The 12,329-nt window shown below is 38.8% G+C and overlaps 1 protein-coding gene across 1 annotated transcript in view; it reads right to left on the bottom strand.

The window, feature by feature from the left end:
* The window catches only part of cutlet (chromosome transmission fidelity protein 18 homolog), a 404,162-nt gene that overhangs the window by 320,732 nt on the left and 71,101 nt on the right, over positions 1–12,329 (bottom strand). Inside the window, exon 4 of the mRNA XM_090380385.1 lies at positions 1,401–1,478. Within this exon, the coding sequence (XP_090236511.1) occupies positions 1,401–1,478 (78 nt within the window). The remainder of the gene's footprint in view (positions 1–1,400; positions 1,479–12,329) is intronic.

The following is a 12,329-nucleotide window of genomic DNA, read 5'->3' on the forward strand; positions in this document are numbered from 1 at the left end:
TTTTTCATTTCATCAATGTTTTCCCTTCTGATTGGAAATTGCTCAAATCCAGCAATTAATATTTTATTGCTGGATTTGAGCTCTAATCTCCCATCCAATTATCGTCCCATTGCACTTTATGCAAACTCTTAAACTATCTAGAAACCTTCCATCTAATCAACAATCGCAAGTATAAATTCTGTCAAAATTGATATGCTGGTGATGTTCTGACTTACGTTACCTATCTATGGAGACAAATTCAATGGAAAAGTTTTGTAACTCATAGCACATTGCATTCCACCTTCCCGTTTGAGAAATCTTGCCCTGCACAAAAAGCTTCAACTTCTCGAATATCCACTACCAACTCCTTAAATGGTGATCTCCATGTAATTCTTCAGTGGGGCAAAGATAATTTTCTTGATTTCAATCCTTCTAATACTCAGTCCTGTCATATTTCACAAAAAGGATTCTTCTGCTCCTATGCTTATCTTAGATGACACTCTGATTTCTAGGCAACATCATATATCTCTATTGAGGAATTACCCTGACTTCTAATCTCTCTTGGCATAAACACATTATAAATATTGATTCTTTTGCCTCTAAAAAACTGGGTTTTCTCTTTCACTCTTGGCATTACTTTTCTTCCAAACAGTTGTTCACTCTGTAAAAATCGCAAATCCACCCTACCATGGAATATTGTTTCCACATCTGGGGTGGTACTCCCAAAAACCTCTCTCAGTCTTCAAGATTCCACTCAAAAGAGGGAAATTAAGTTAATTAATGACTCATCTCTCTCTCTCTCTCTGTCTCATAGACTTTGTTTCTGCTGCATGCCTTTTCTATAGATACTTCCATGGGCGCTGTTCTTCTGGATTGGCTTCTATAATTCCCGGTCTCTCCTCCAAACCAATCCAAACACGTGCCACAACCAGTAACATCCTTTTACTGTACAACTTCAGAAGTTGAATGAATTTTCATTCATTCAACTTCCGTTTTCTGGAATAATCTCCCATCATTCTTCAATCTACAGAAATTCAAGTGTAATGTTAACAAGTATCATCTTTCATCTTTTCAACCTTCAACCAATGCACGGTACTAAGTACTACATGTTCTAATACCTCTCATATTTGGGGTTTTCGTTAAAAATAAATAAATAAATAAAAATATTAATACCAACAAACAGCACAATCTAATTTATAATGACTCTAGTATAGAGTAATGATGTTGTAAATATGATTCTAGTATAGTGTAGTGATATTCACAAGTTGGGTTATACATTTGCTATTTTTTAATATTCAAAGTAGATACTCAACTGTATTACAGGAAATAAAGAAAAAATGCATTAAGAAAACAGAATTTCTTCAACTCTTATTCAGGTTTCTTTAAAATATAATATACATTAAAACATAAGATGTACATACCTCTCGTTCTAGCTGATCCTTAAGAACTGTTATCGGAACTTGGAGAAAAGATGTGTTCTTTTTTATATTAAAACTTTCCTATGTTAAAAATGATATCTCAATTAAAATAATTAAGAAAAAAAACAGCTATATATAGTAAAAATTTATCACTGGGGTACCACTCTCCAAATTACACTGTGACATAATGCAATTAGAAAGGAAATGCAGAATGAAACAATTTTCAATAAGATGAAAGCTTATCAAAATGGTTCCATTAAATAATCTTTCATGCAGATTTATACAAGAATGACAGTAATTTCCTTGCTGATAATGTATGTTAAAAACCCTGGTGATGTACACTGGTGTGCAAAGCTTAAGGACCATTAGCATTTAGCATTAGCATTAGTAGAGGCATTTGATGCAAGAAAGCAAGCTTATGCAGCATCAGCCAAAAAAAAAAAAAAAAAAAGTAACATAAATAAATAAAAATAACCACTTCCACTTCACCCCTCTGTTCGTTCGAAATACCTGTCCAGCTGAGCCTTAAACTTATTTAGGCTATCAACTTCCACGACAAGGGATGGAAGTCTGTTCCACCCACCAACCACCCGCTGGCTAAAGGCAAATTTCCGCACATCTATCCTACATCTGTCTTTCCTCAATTTGAATTTATGCCCTCTCAGGTGATTTTTCTGAGCTAGAGGAAGAATCCCATCAGCATTGAGCATGCTCAAACCATTCAAGGCTTTGTACACCTCTATCAGATCACCCCGCTGGTGCCTAGTTTCCAGACACTGTAATTTGCAAAACTTAAGCCTTTCTTCGTAAGAGAACCCCTTTGTCCCATTCACCAATCTAGTTGCCCTTCTCTGTACTCGTTCCAGCAGCTCTACATCCTTCCTGAAATGAGGCCTCCAGGCCTGTATACAGTACTCTAGGTGTGGCCTGACCATTGCCTTATACAAGGGAATAATCACCTCCTTATCCCTGCTAGAAAAATTCCTATATATCATTGACAATACACCATGAGCTACTCTTGCAGCTCGTCTGCACTGCTCAGAGAACTTCATATCTGCCTGCACCACCACCCCCAGGTCCCTTTCATTCTCTACCACTGTCAGTGTAGTACCACAGAGTTGATACGTTGCTCTGGGGTTGCTGTTTCCCATATGTAGTACTTTACATTTGTCAATGTTAAACTTCATTTGCCACCTCGAAGCCCATCTGCTCAACCTTTCCAAATCCTGTTGCAGCAGCATAGTGTCAGTAGTGTCCTTGACAACCCTGCCAACCTTCGTATTCAGTCAGGTTTTCACCTGTAGCTTCTCATAGGAGTGGCCTGGATTTGGGAAAAGCATACCAAAAGAACCTCGTGAGGTACAGAAATGATGAAGGAAACAACAATGGAAACAAAACGGTACAGAGGGACTTTATTCAAAAATGGCAATATAGCACTGGCTGCCATGATACAGATGCATCAATGCCAAAAGTGGAACAAAGGGAAGAGGTGGTCCTCAGTAGGAGATATGGCCACCCCTAATGTGATGCAGGCTTTGCACCGCCTGTCCATACTTAGAACAATGTTGTTGATAAATTCTTGCGGTAACATTGTCCATTCCTCTGTCAGTGCCATCTTCAGCTAGTGAACATTTTCTGGTGGGTGTGGACGTGATGCTAGGCGTCTCCCCCAGAGCGTCCCATATGTGTTCGATGGGATTTAGATTGGCGGAACAGCCAGGCCAATCCATACGAACAATGTCCTCGCTTTCCAAAAGCATATCGACAGCTGCAGTGTAATGGGGTGTGGCATTATCATCCATAAACACGAACTCGGGGAACAGATACACATGGGGGAGGATTACCTCAGTACAGTAGCGTGCACTGGTTACACTACCGCCTTCCAGTATCTGGAGTTGTGTACATCCATCCAAGATAACACCTCCCCACATGAGAATACCTCGACCACCATATCGATCCCTTTCAGTGATACCATGTGCCAACCTCGTGCCAGATTAGCTGACATCCAGAATTGCTGCTGAGACTGAATCTACTCTCATCAGTAAAGAGTACCATACCCCATTGCGCTGCTGTCCAGTCCTTGTGTTCCATACACCACTGTAAACAGTGTCTCCAATGGGCAGGTGTTAAAGGGACACAGTGTACTGGCTGCCGGGCAAACAGTCCACCTTTGTGGAGTCGCCTGCCCACAGTAAACTACAATATCCTGAGTCCTGTGCAGCTGGTTTGCAATGGATCCCACTGTCTGGTGTCGATCCCTCTTGGCTTGTAGGAGTATATAGCGGTCATCATTGGGCGTTGTTTTTCGTGGACAACCACCACTGGTCCTTCGAACAGCTGTACCTGTCGTTCTGAAGGTGGACCACGCACGTGAGACAATGCTATGGGCGAAACCGAACTCTCAGCCACACTCCTCACACTTCGACCTTCCCAATTATTTGACCCCAGGTAAAGTCATCCAGATGTTGTCTACTGGCCATTTCGTTGTCTGTAGCACTGTATGAAACCAATCGAATGTCTGTAATAATTGTGCTCACCATTCGGTAATTTGCACATAACTGCTGAACTGCTGCTTTTATCTGTTTATGTGAGCCCTCTCATCACGATTCAAACTTTTGCACCTTGGAACAAAGTACAAAAACTTGCAGGTTCGCCAACTTTCTACTGAACAGCAACAGTTATGCAAATCGCCACAGGCTATTTCATTTGGTTTTGTGGTTGTAACCTTTAGAAATAGTGTTGGTCCTTAAGTTTTGCACACCAGTGTATAAATGGCACACTGTGACACCCTGCTTGGTGCTGGTGCCTCAACACAAAAAAGGGACTGGATGCACATAATAGAACACTGTGTAGTTTGTATAGCTAAAAGCATTTTAGACTTGACTTGGAATATTGTTTCCCTTGCCAAGTTAAGCTGCTCAGGTTCCACAGGCAGTCAGTGTAAAAATGTGGTTTGATGGTTTGAATTTATACAAATACTATAATCGTAATACACTAAGTCTTGTTTTTAAAGTAAAATAATAGGGATCTGGAGGATTCCAAAATATTTGCAATTTTATTTGACTCCGGGTAAAGCATCCAGACTGGTTGTAAGTGAATACATAAAATTTGATATCATTAAAAATGTAACATACCCATTAATCCCAGTAAATCAAATTTCTTAATATTAGTGGGAATTTGAGTACTTGGTTAGACTCCAAGTCAGAAGTTAATAGCACAGGAATTTATGAACATCTTCCATAATGCTAATGGTTATTTAAAAAATTGTAATGCCACTTAACAAATACTTTTGATTTTTCATGCAAAATTTAGGCATTTATCATGTGGCAAAACATAGATTTCTGCTTTTTAATTTTTTTTTTTTTTATTTAATCAGTTAAAAGTTAAAGAAATACACTGTAATATATTACTTTGAAAGAAAAGTCCTGTTGGGATAATGATCTGTTAATTCTATTATGTTTCATAAAGTTATTGTTTGCACATGAGTTTATCAGACTCTAAAAATTAGAAGCTAAAAAAAAAAAAAAAATTATGATATCAAAATTATAAGATGACTGAATATTTCCATTAAAATTTACCCGTACAGTAATTATAAAGTTAATACCAAAATATCATGTTCATAATAGCAGTAATTATATATTTTTATATAAAATCTATCATTACTTAATTGGTGAACTCTGCTAATGGTAAAGGGATGACTGAAACCAAAAAATTCTGATTGTCTCCAAAGTGAGAGTATTAATAAGATAACAAGGCGCATATCAAAGGTCACACATTATTATTATTATCATCATCATCTGTTTGTTGCTGACCTGAGCTACCCATACACAGCCTTAGGTTAGGAGGGTATTATCTACAAACTGAGTTTACAGCAAAACCTGCTGTAAGGTCAGTTTGCTCCAAGGTTACATGGGACATGTTCACTTAACCTGAAGTTTATTACAGGATTAGCAACACTTGATCTAACCTGACTACATCTGATATGTACCTACATGTGATGATATTATTTATGTTATAGCCGAGCACTTGATAAATATATATATATATACAGGGTGCAGAGGAACTCTACTGACAAACTTGAACAGGTGATACAGGGTACCAAACGAAACATTTTTTGTCAAGTAAACATAGGTCGAAAATGAATCATTATAACAGCGGAAGCTATTAAACGGTTGTAAAAATCAGAACAACACATTCAGTAATTTAATGTCGTTTAATGTATACAAACCATTTGCTGTTGTACACAAAATAGAAAAAACAATTCATAAGAAGTGCTTGAACTGGTGACCATGATGTTCAATACATAACTCACACAGACGCATCATTGAATGTTGTAGGCGTTGGACATTCCTAGGATTGTCTTCTATCTCTGCACTTGCTGCAGTAATCCGTGCTATAAGTTCCTCCACTGTGTCAACTGGCATTTCATACACAAGAGTTGCATACGTACTTTTAACAGGAGAGACTGCTTCTACAGGGATGGGATACACTTAAATAGAAAGGGTGCAAGAATATTTGCTGATGCTATCGAGGCAGTGTTAGGTGGGTCGGAAAACTGCTAGCTTTGGTGGATACAAAGACTAATAGATTAACAGTAGCCACTGGCAGAGGTGAAAGTGATTCTTGCACTGCTTCTATTGGAATGGGCAGCAGCCTGGAAAACAAGATGAAGGGTATTTCACAGCCTGCTGGGAGTCATTGCGGTACAAGTAAACACATGGGTTGCGTTAGGGTAGCTAAGAATAGGAACAGGTGCATGTATACTTGCATGTGCACCAATGCTAGGAGTTTGGTAAATAAATTTGATGAATTTGAGGTATTGCTGAATTTGATAAATTTGAGATATTTGAGGTACAGATATAAGAAAGGCAGAACAGGAATTTGGAGAGTACAATGTGTACAGGAAGGATAGACAAGAGAGAAAGGGAGGAGAGGTTATACTATTAGTTAAGAAACACAAAATCCAAGGAAGTGAAGCCAGTTGACATCGCTGGACAGTGCAGTGTCGAGTCAGTTTGGTGTGACATAAGCATTGGGAGATCAAAATTGAGAGTAGGAGTATGTTATAGGCATAATGACTCTGATGAGTATAATAAGGAACTGTACATGGAAATAGAGTGGGCCAGTAAATCAGAGAGTCTTATAATGGCAGATTTTAATTTCCCAGATATTGACTGGAATTTATGGATTGGTCACTCACACACTAGCAAGGCTTTCGTGGATTTATTGGATGATTGTTTTCAGCATGTTTGGGAGATAACTAGAGGGAATAATACTCTTGATCTGATTATCAGTAGTGATTCTTCATGCATTAAGAATCTGCAGATAAAGGAACCACTAGGTGGCAGTGATCACAGTGTGCTGAAGTGGGATTTACTGAAAGAGGTAACTACCATCAGGGGTAAAGGGAAGGGTTCTTGCTTTCGTAAAGGTGACTACGGTGGTCTGAGACAGTATTTAAATTCTATACGGTGGGACCAACTGATGATGTTACCAACAGCAAATTCAAAATGGGAAGCATTCAAAGAATTTATCTTGGAAGCTACTAGGCTTTACATACCAACTAAGAAATATTGTTCAAGGTTTAGGCCTAAATGGATATTAGATGAACTAATGAGATGTGTGGCAGAGAAGAAAAATGCATGGTATACATATAAATTAATGGGTGACATGGAAGCCTATGATAGATATAAGCTGGTCTGTAACCAAGTCACAAAGGAGATAAGGCAGACTGAGAAATTTTTGGCAAAGGATGCAAAGAAAAACAGCAGAGTTCTTTACCTAGGTAAATTCTAGAAGGAAAGGGATGAATCAGATTGATCCATTGAATATTGATGGTTCAACTGTTGAGGATCCTGCTCAGGTGGCTAACAAACTAAATGAGTATTTTGCATCTACATTCACACATGAGGAGTTATTCAGGAAGGGGAGTGCCAGAGGTGAATTAAACTCTGGCAGTGAGCTAGATGATTTTGTAATAACTGAGAGGAAAGTGGAGGAGAAATTGTTGAAGATAAACATAAAAAAGGACCCGGGGTGGATGTGATCTATCCAGTTATATTAAAGGAAGCAGCAAAGGAAGTAAGCAAACCCTTAGCCATAATTATGACAGCTTCCTTGGACTCAGGGGAGTTACCCATGGACTGGAGAAGTGAAAATGTGACCCTAATTCACAGAGGATCAAAGAGGGACAAAAGTAATTATATACCTGTTAGTTTAACTTCTGTTCCAAGGAAATTAATGGAGGCACTGATTAAAGAAGCACTACACAATCATCTAGACAAGACTTCAGTTATAGCTCGGACACAGCATGGTTTTTTCAATGGGGAAGTCTTGTCTGACCAATTTGATTGGAAACTATGATGTGGTCACAAAGGAACTGAATGCAGAAAATAACTTTGATATGATATATTTGGATCTTAGAAAGGCTTTTGATACTGTTGCACATGGAAGACTGCTGCGCAAATTGGAGCAGTGTGCCACTGGAGGCAAACTGCTGCTATGGATAAAGGGATGGTTGAGTGGGAGACAACAGAGTGGTAATCAATGGAAACTGCTCTTCTTGGACTAATGTTATTAGAGGAGTCCCTCTGGGTTCAGTTCTGGGTCCATTGTTGTTTTCTGTATTTATAAATGATATTGATGATGGTTATCAGGCTCAATGTCCAAGTTTGCAGACGATACGAAGGTTGGCAGCGTTGTTAAGGACATAATTACAGTACGCTGCTGCAACAGGATCTAGAAAAGTTGAGCAGATGGGCTAAGAGGTGGCAAATGAAGTTTAACATTGACAAATGTAAAGTACTACATATGGGAAGCAGCAACCCCAGAGTGATGTATCAACTCTGTGGTACTACACTGACAGTGGTACAGAATGAAAAGGACCTGGGGTATTTGTGCAGGGAGATATGAAGTTTTCTGAGCAGTGCAGACAGTCTGCAAGAATAGCTCATAGTGTCTTGTCAATGATAATCAGAAATTTTTCTACTAGCGATAAGGAGGTGATTATCCCCTTATATAACACAATGGTCAGGGCACACCTTGAGTACTGTATACAGGTCTGGAGGACTCATTTTAAGAAGGATGTAGAGCAGTTGGAACGAGTACAGAGAAAGGCAACAAGATTAGTGAATGGAACAAAGGGTTTTATTTATTTATTTAAAGTATGTATATACTTTAAATAAATAAATAAAAAAAACTTTTGATATTAGACATACTATGCATAAAAACAGATTTATGGGTGGACTTCAGAGGATAAGGTTGGGTAGCATTCCTAGAAAAGGTCCTGTGAGACTAATTGGTGATAAAATTTTAAATAATGGTACAACGATATAGGGGAATACATTCCTGACCCACCTTTGGCTTTAAAAGGCAGATTTCATAATTTTTTCATTAAAAAAAAAAAAAAAAAAAAAAAAAAAACAGGAGGAAGTAGAACATTATTAGAAAAGCAGATTTTCAAATCCATACTTTTGGATTTGCAATTACATTTCAGTAACAATATAATTTCAAATTAGCGCACCTAGGATTTTTCTGTCTATGGATTTCTGTTTGGAATGTTTCATTAGAACACTGTCAACTGATTATGAACGCTTCGAGAAAAATACTGATGCAGACTTTGCCTGAGATGGAAAAGTCTACAACAGTAATTCAAAATAATGATAATAACAACAGTAATACAGACATAATAAGTCAAAGTTTTGCTTAAAATGGTTCCATTTTATAGACTTAAAGAATTTCAGAAAACATGATTAGACCTTCCACAAGTGTGAGGATAACCTCCCTAGTTAGTTATCCATTTTCCTTGCACTGTTTGGGATTCAGATGTTATTTTCCTTGAAGATTTCATTAATTTGTCTTCTTTCAAAACTTCTTTTGGATCACGACCTGGATTTACACATCAGTCAGTGCCACTTGCTCACTGGTTAATGTGCTTATGAATTCATTCACACTTATTCAGGTACAGATTACTGTTCCAAACCTTCTGATGTCAACGTTCGCTCCGATCGATCAGCGAAATTATTCTTGTACAGATGAAATCCTTTATTCCACATTAAAATCACATCCTTTTTCTAAACCTCTGTTTTACAATAAATGTGCTAAGGATGTTCAAGATGAGATAAGTTGCATATCGCAAGTGGCTTATATCCAAAACTCCAGGTTCATTTTCTGCCTACACCAAAGTTTGATTCAAAAGTAAAACAGTTAGCATTAGCATTAGTAGAGGCATTTGATGCAAGAAAGCAAGCTTATGCAGCATCAGCCAAAAAAAAAAAAAAAAACCCACTTCCACTTCACCCCTCTGTTCGTTCAAAATACCTGTCCAGCTGAGCCTTAAACTTATTTAGGCTATCAACCTCCACTACAAGGGATGGAAGTCTGTTCCACCAACCAACCACCCGCTGGCTAAAGGCAAATTTCCGCACGTCTATCCTACATCTGTCTTTCCTCAATTTGAATTCCCTCTCAGGTGATTTTTCTGAGCTAGAGGAAGAATCCCATCAGCATTGAGCATGCTCAAACCATTCAAGGCTTTATACGCCTCTATTAGATCACCTCGCTGGTGCCTAGTCTCCAGACACTGTAATTTGCAAAACTTAAGCCTTTCTTCGTAAGAGCACCCCTTTGTTCCATTCACTAATCTTGTTGCCCTTCTTGTACTCGTTCCAGCAGCTCTACATCCTTCTTGAAATGAGGCCTCCAGACCTGTATACAGTACTCTAGGTGTGGCCTGACCATTGCGTTATACAAGGGAATAATCACTTCCTTATCCCTGCTGGAAAAATTCCTGTATATCATTGACAATACTCCATGAGCTACTCTTGCAGCCCGTCTGCACTGCTCAGAGAACTTCATATCTGCCTGCACAACCACCCCCAAGTCCCTTTCATTCTCTACCACTGTCAGTGTAGTACCACAGAGTTGATACGTTGCTCTGGGGTTGCTGTTTCCCATGTGTAGTACTTTACATTTGTCAATGTTAAACTTCATTTGCCACCTCTCAGCCCATCTGCTCAACCTTTCCAGATCCTGTTGCAGCAGCATAGTGTCAGTAGTGTCCTTGATAACCCTGCCAACCTTTGTATCGTCTGCAAACTTGAACATTAAGCTTGATATACCATCATCAATATCATTTATAAATACAGAAAACAATAATGGACCCAACACTGAGCCCTGAGGGACTCCACTAATAACATTAGTCCACGATGAGCAGTGTCCATTGATTACCACTCTCTGTCTTCTCCCCCTCAACCACCCCTTTATCCATAGCAGCAATTTGCCTTCAATGTCACACTGCTCCAATTTGTGTAGCAGTCTTCCATGTGCAACAGTATCAAAAGCCTTTCTAAGATCCAAGTATATAATATCAAAGTTATTCCCCGCATCCAGTTCTTTGGTGACTGCATCATAGTATCCAATCAAATTGGTCAGGCAAGACTTCCCCTTAACAAAACCATGCTGTGTCCGAGCTATAACTAAAGTCTTGTCTAAATCTTGTCTTGTCTGTGGTGGAGGTTGATAGCCTAAATAAGTTTAAGGCTCAGCTGGACAGGTATTTTGAACGAACAGAGGGGTGAAGTGGAAGTGGCTTTTTTTTGTTTTTTTTTTTTTTTTGGCTGATGCTGCATAAGCTTGCTTTCTTGCATCAAATGCCTCTACTAATGCTAATGCTAAATGATCCTGCAGTGCTTCTTTAACCAGTGCCTCCATTAATTTTCCTGGAACAGAAGTTAAGCTCACAGGTCTATAATTACTTGTGTCAGCCTTTGATCCTCCTTTGTGAATTGGGGTCACATTTGCACATTTCCAGTCTATGGGTACCTCCCCTGAGTCCAAGGAAGCTCTCATAATTATGGCTAAGGGTTTGCTTACTTCCTTTGCTGCCTCCTTTAATATAACTGGATAGATCCCATCCACCCCGGGTGCCTTTCTTGTGTTTATCTTCAACAGTTTCTCCTCCACTTTACTCCCAGTTATTTCAAGATTCTGTAGCTTACTGCTAGAGTTGAATACACCTCTGGCATTCCCCTCGCTGAATAACTCCTCATGTGTGAATGTCGATGCAAAATATTCATTTAGTTTGTTAGCTACCTGAGCAGGATCATCAACAGTTGACCCATCAATATCAAGTGGACCAATCTGATTCATCCCCTTCCTTCTAGAGTTTACATAAGTAAAGAACTCTTTGCTGTTTTTCTTTGCATCCCTTGCCAAGGATTTCTCGTAATCTGCCTTCGCCTGCCTAACCTCCTTTGTAACTTGGTTGCATATCAACTTGTATCTATCATAGGCTTCTGTGTCATGTGTTAATTTGTAAGTATCCCATGCATTTTTCTTCTCTTCCATATGCCTCATTAGATCTGACATCCATTTTGGCCTAAACCTTGAACAATATTTCTTAGTTGGTATGTAAAGCCTAGTAGCTTCCAAGATAAGTTCTTTGAATGCTTCCCATTTTGAATTTGCTGTTGGTAACATCATCAGTTGGTCCCACTGTATAGAATTTAAATACTGTCTCAGTCCATCGTAGTCGCCTTTACGGAAGCAATAACCCTTCCCTTGACCCCTAATGATAGTTACCTCTTTCAGTAAATCCCACTTCAGCACACTGTGATCACTGCCACCTAATGGTTCATTTATCTGCAGATTCTTAATGCATGAAGAATCACTGCTGATAATCAAATCAAGAGTATTAACTCCCTCTAGTTGCCTCCCGAACATGCTGATGTAGAAAACAATCATCCAATAAATCCACAAAAGCCCTGCTAGTGTGTGAGTAACCAGCCCCCAAATTCCAGTCAATATCTGGGAAATTAAAATCTCCCATTATAAGACTCTCTGATTTACTGGCCCACTCTATTTCCCTGCACAGTTCCTTATTATACTCATCAGAGTCATTAGGCCTATAGCACACTCCTACTCTCAATTTTG

This window comes from Mastigoproctus giganteus, chromosome 8, assembly GCF_048544385.1.
Source record: "Mastigoproctus giganteus isolate SK-2022 chromosome 8, ASM4854438v1, whole genome shotgun sequence".
Lineage (NCBI taxonomy): Eukaryota > Metazoa > Arthropoda > Arachnida > Uropygi > Thelyphonidae > Mastigoproctus > Mastigoproctus giganteus.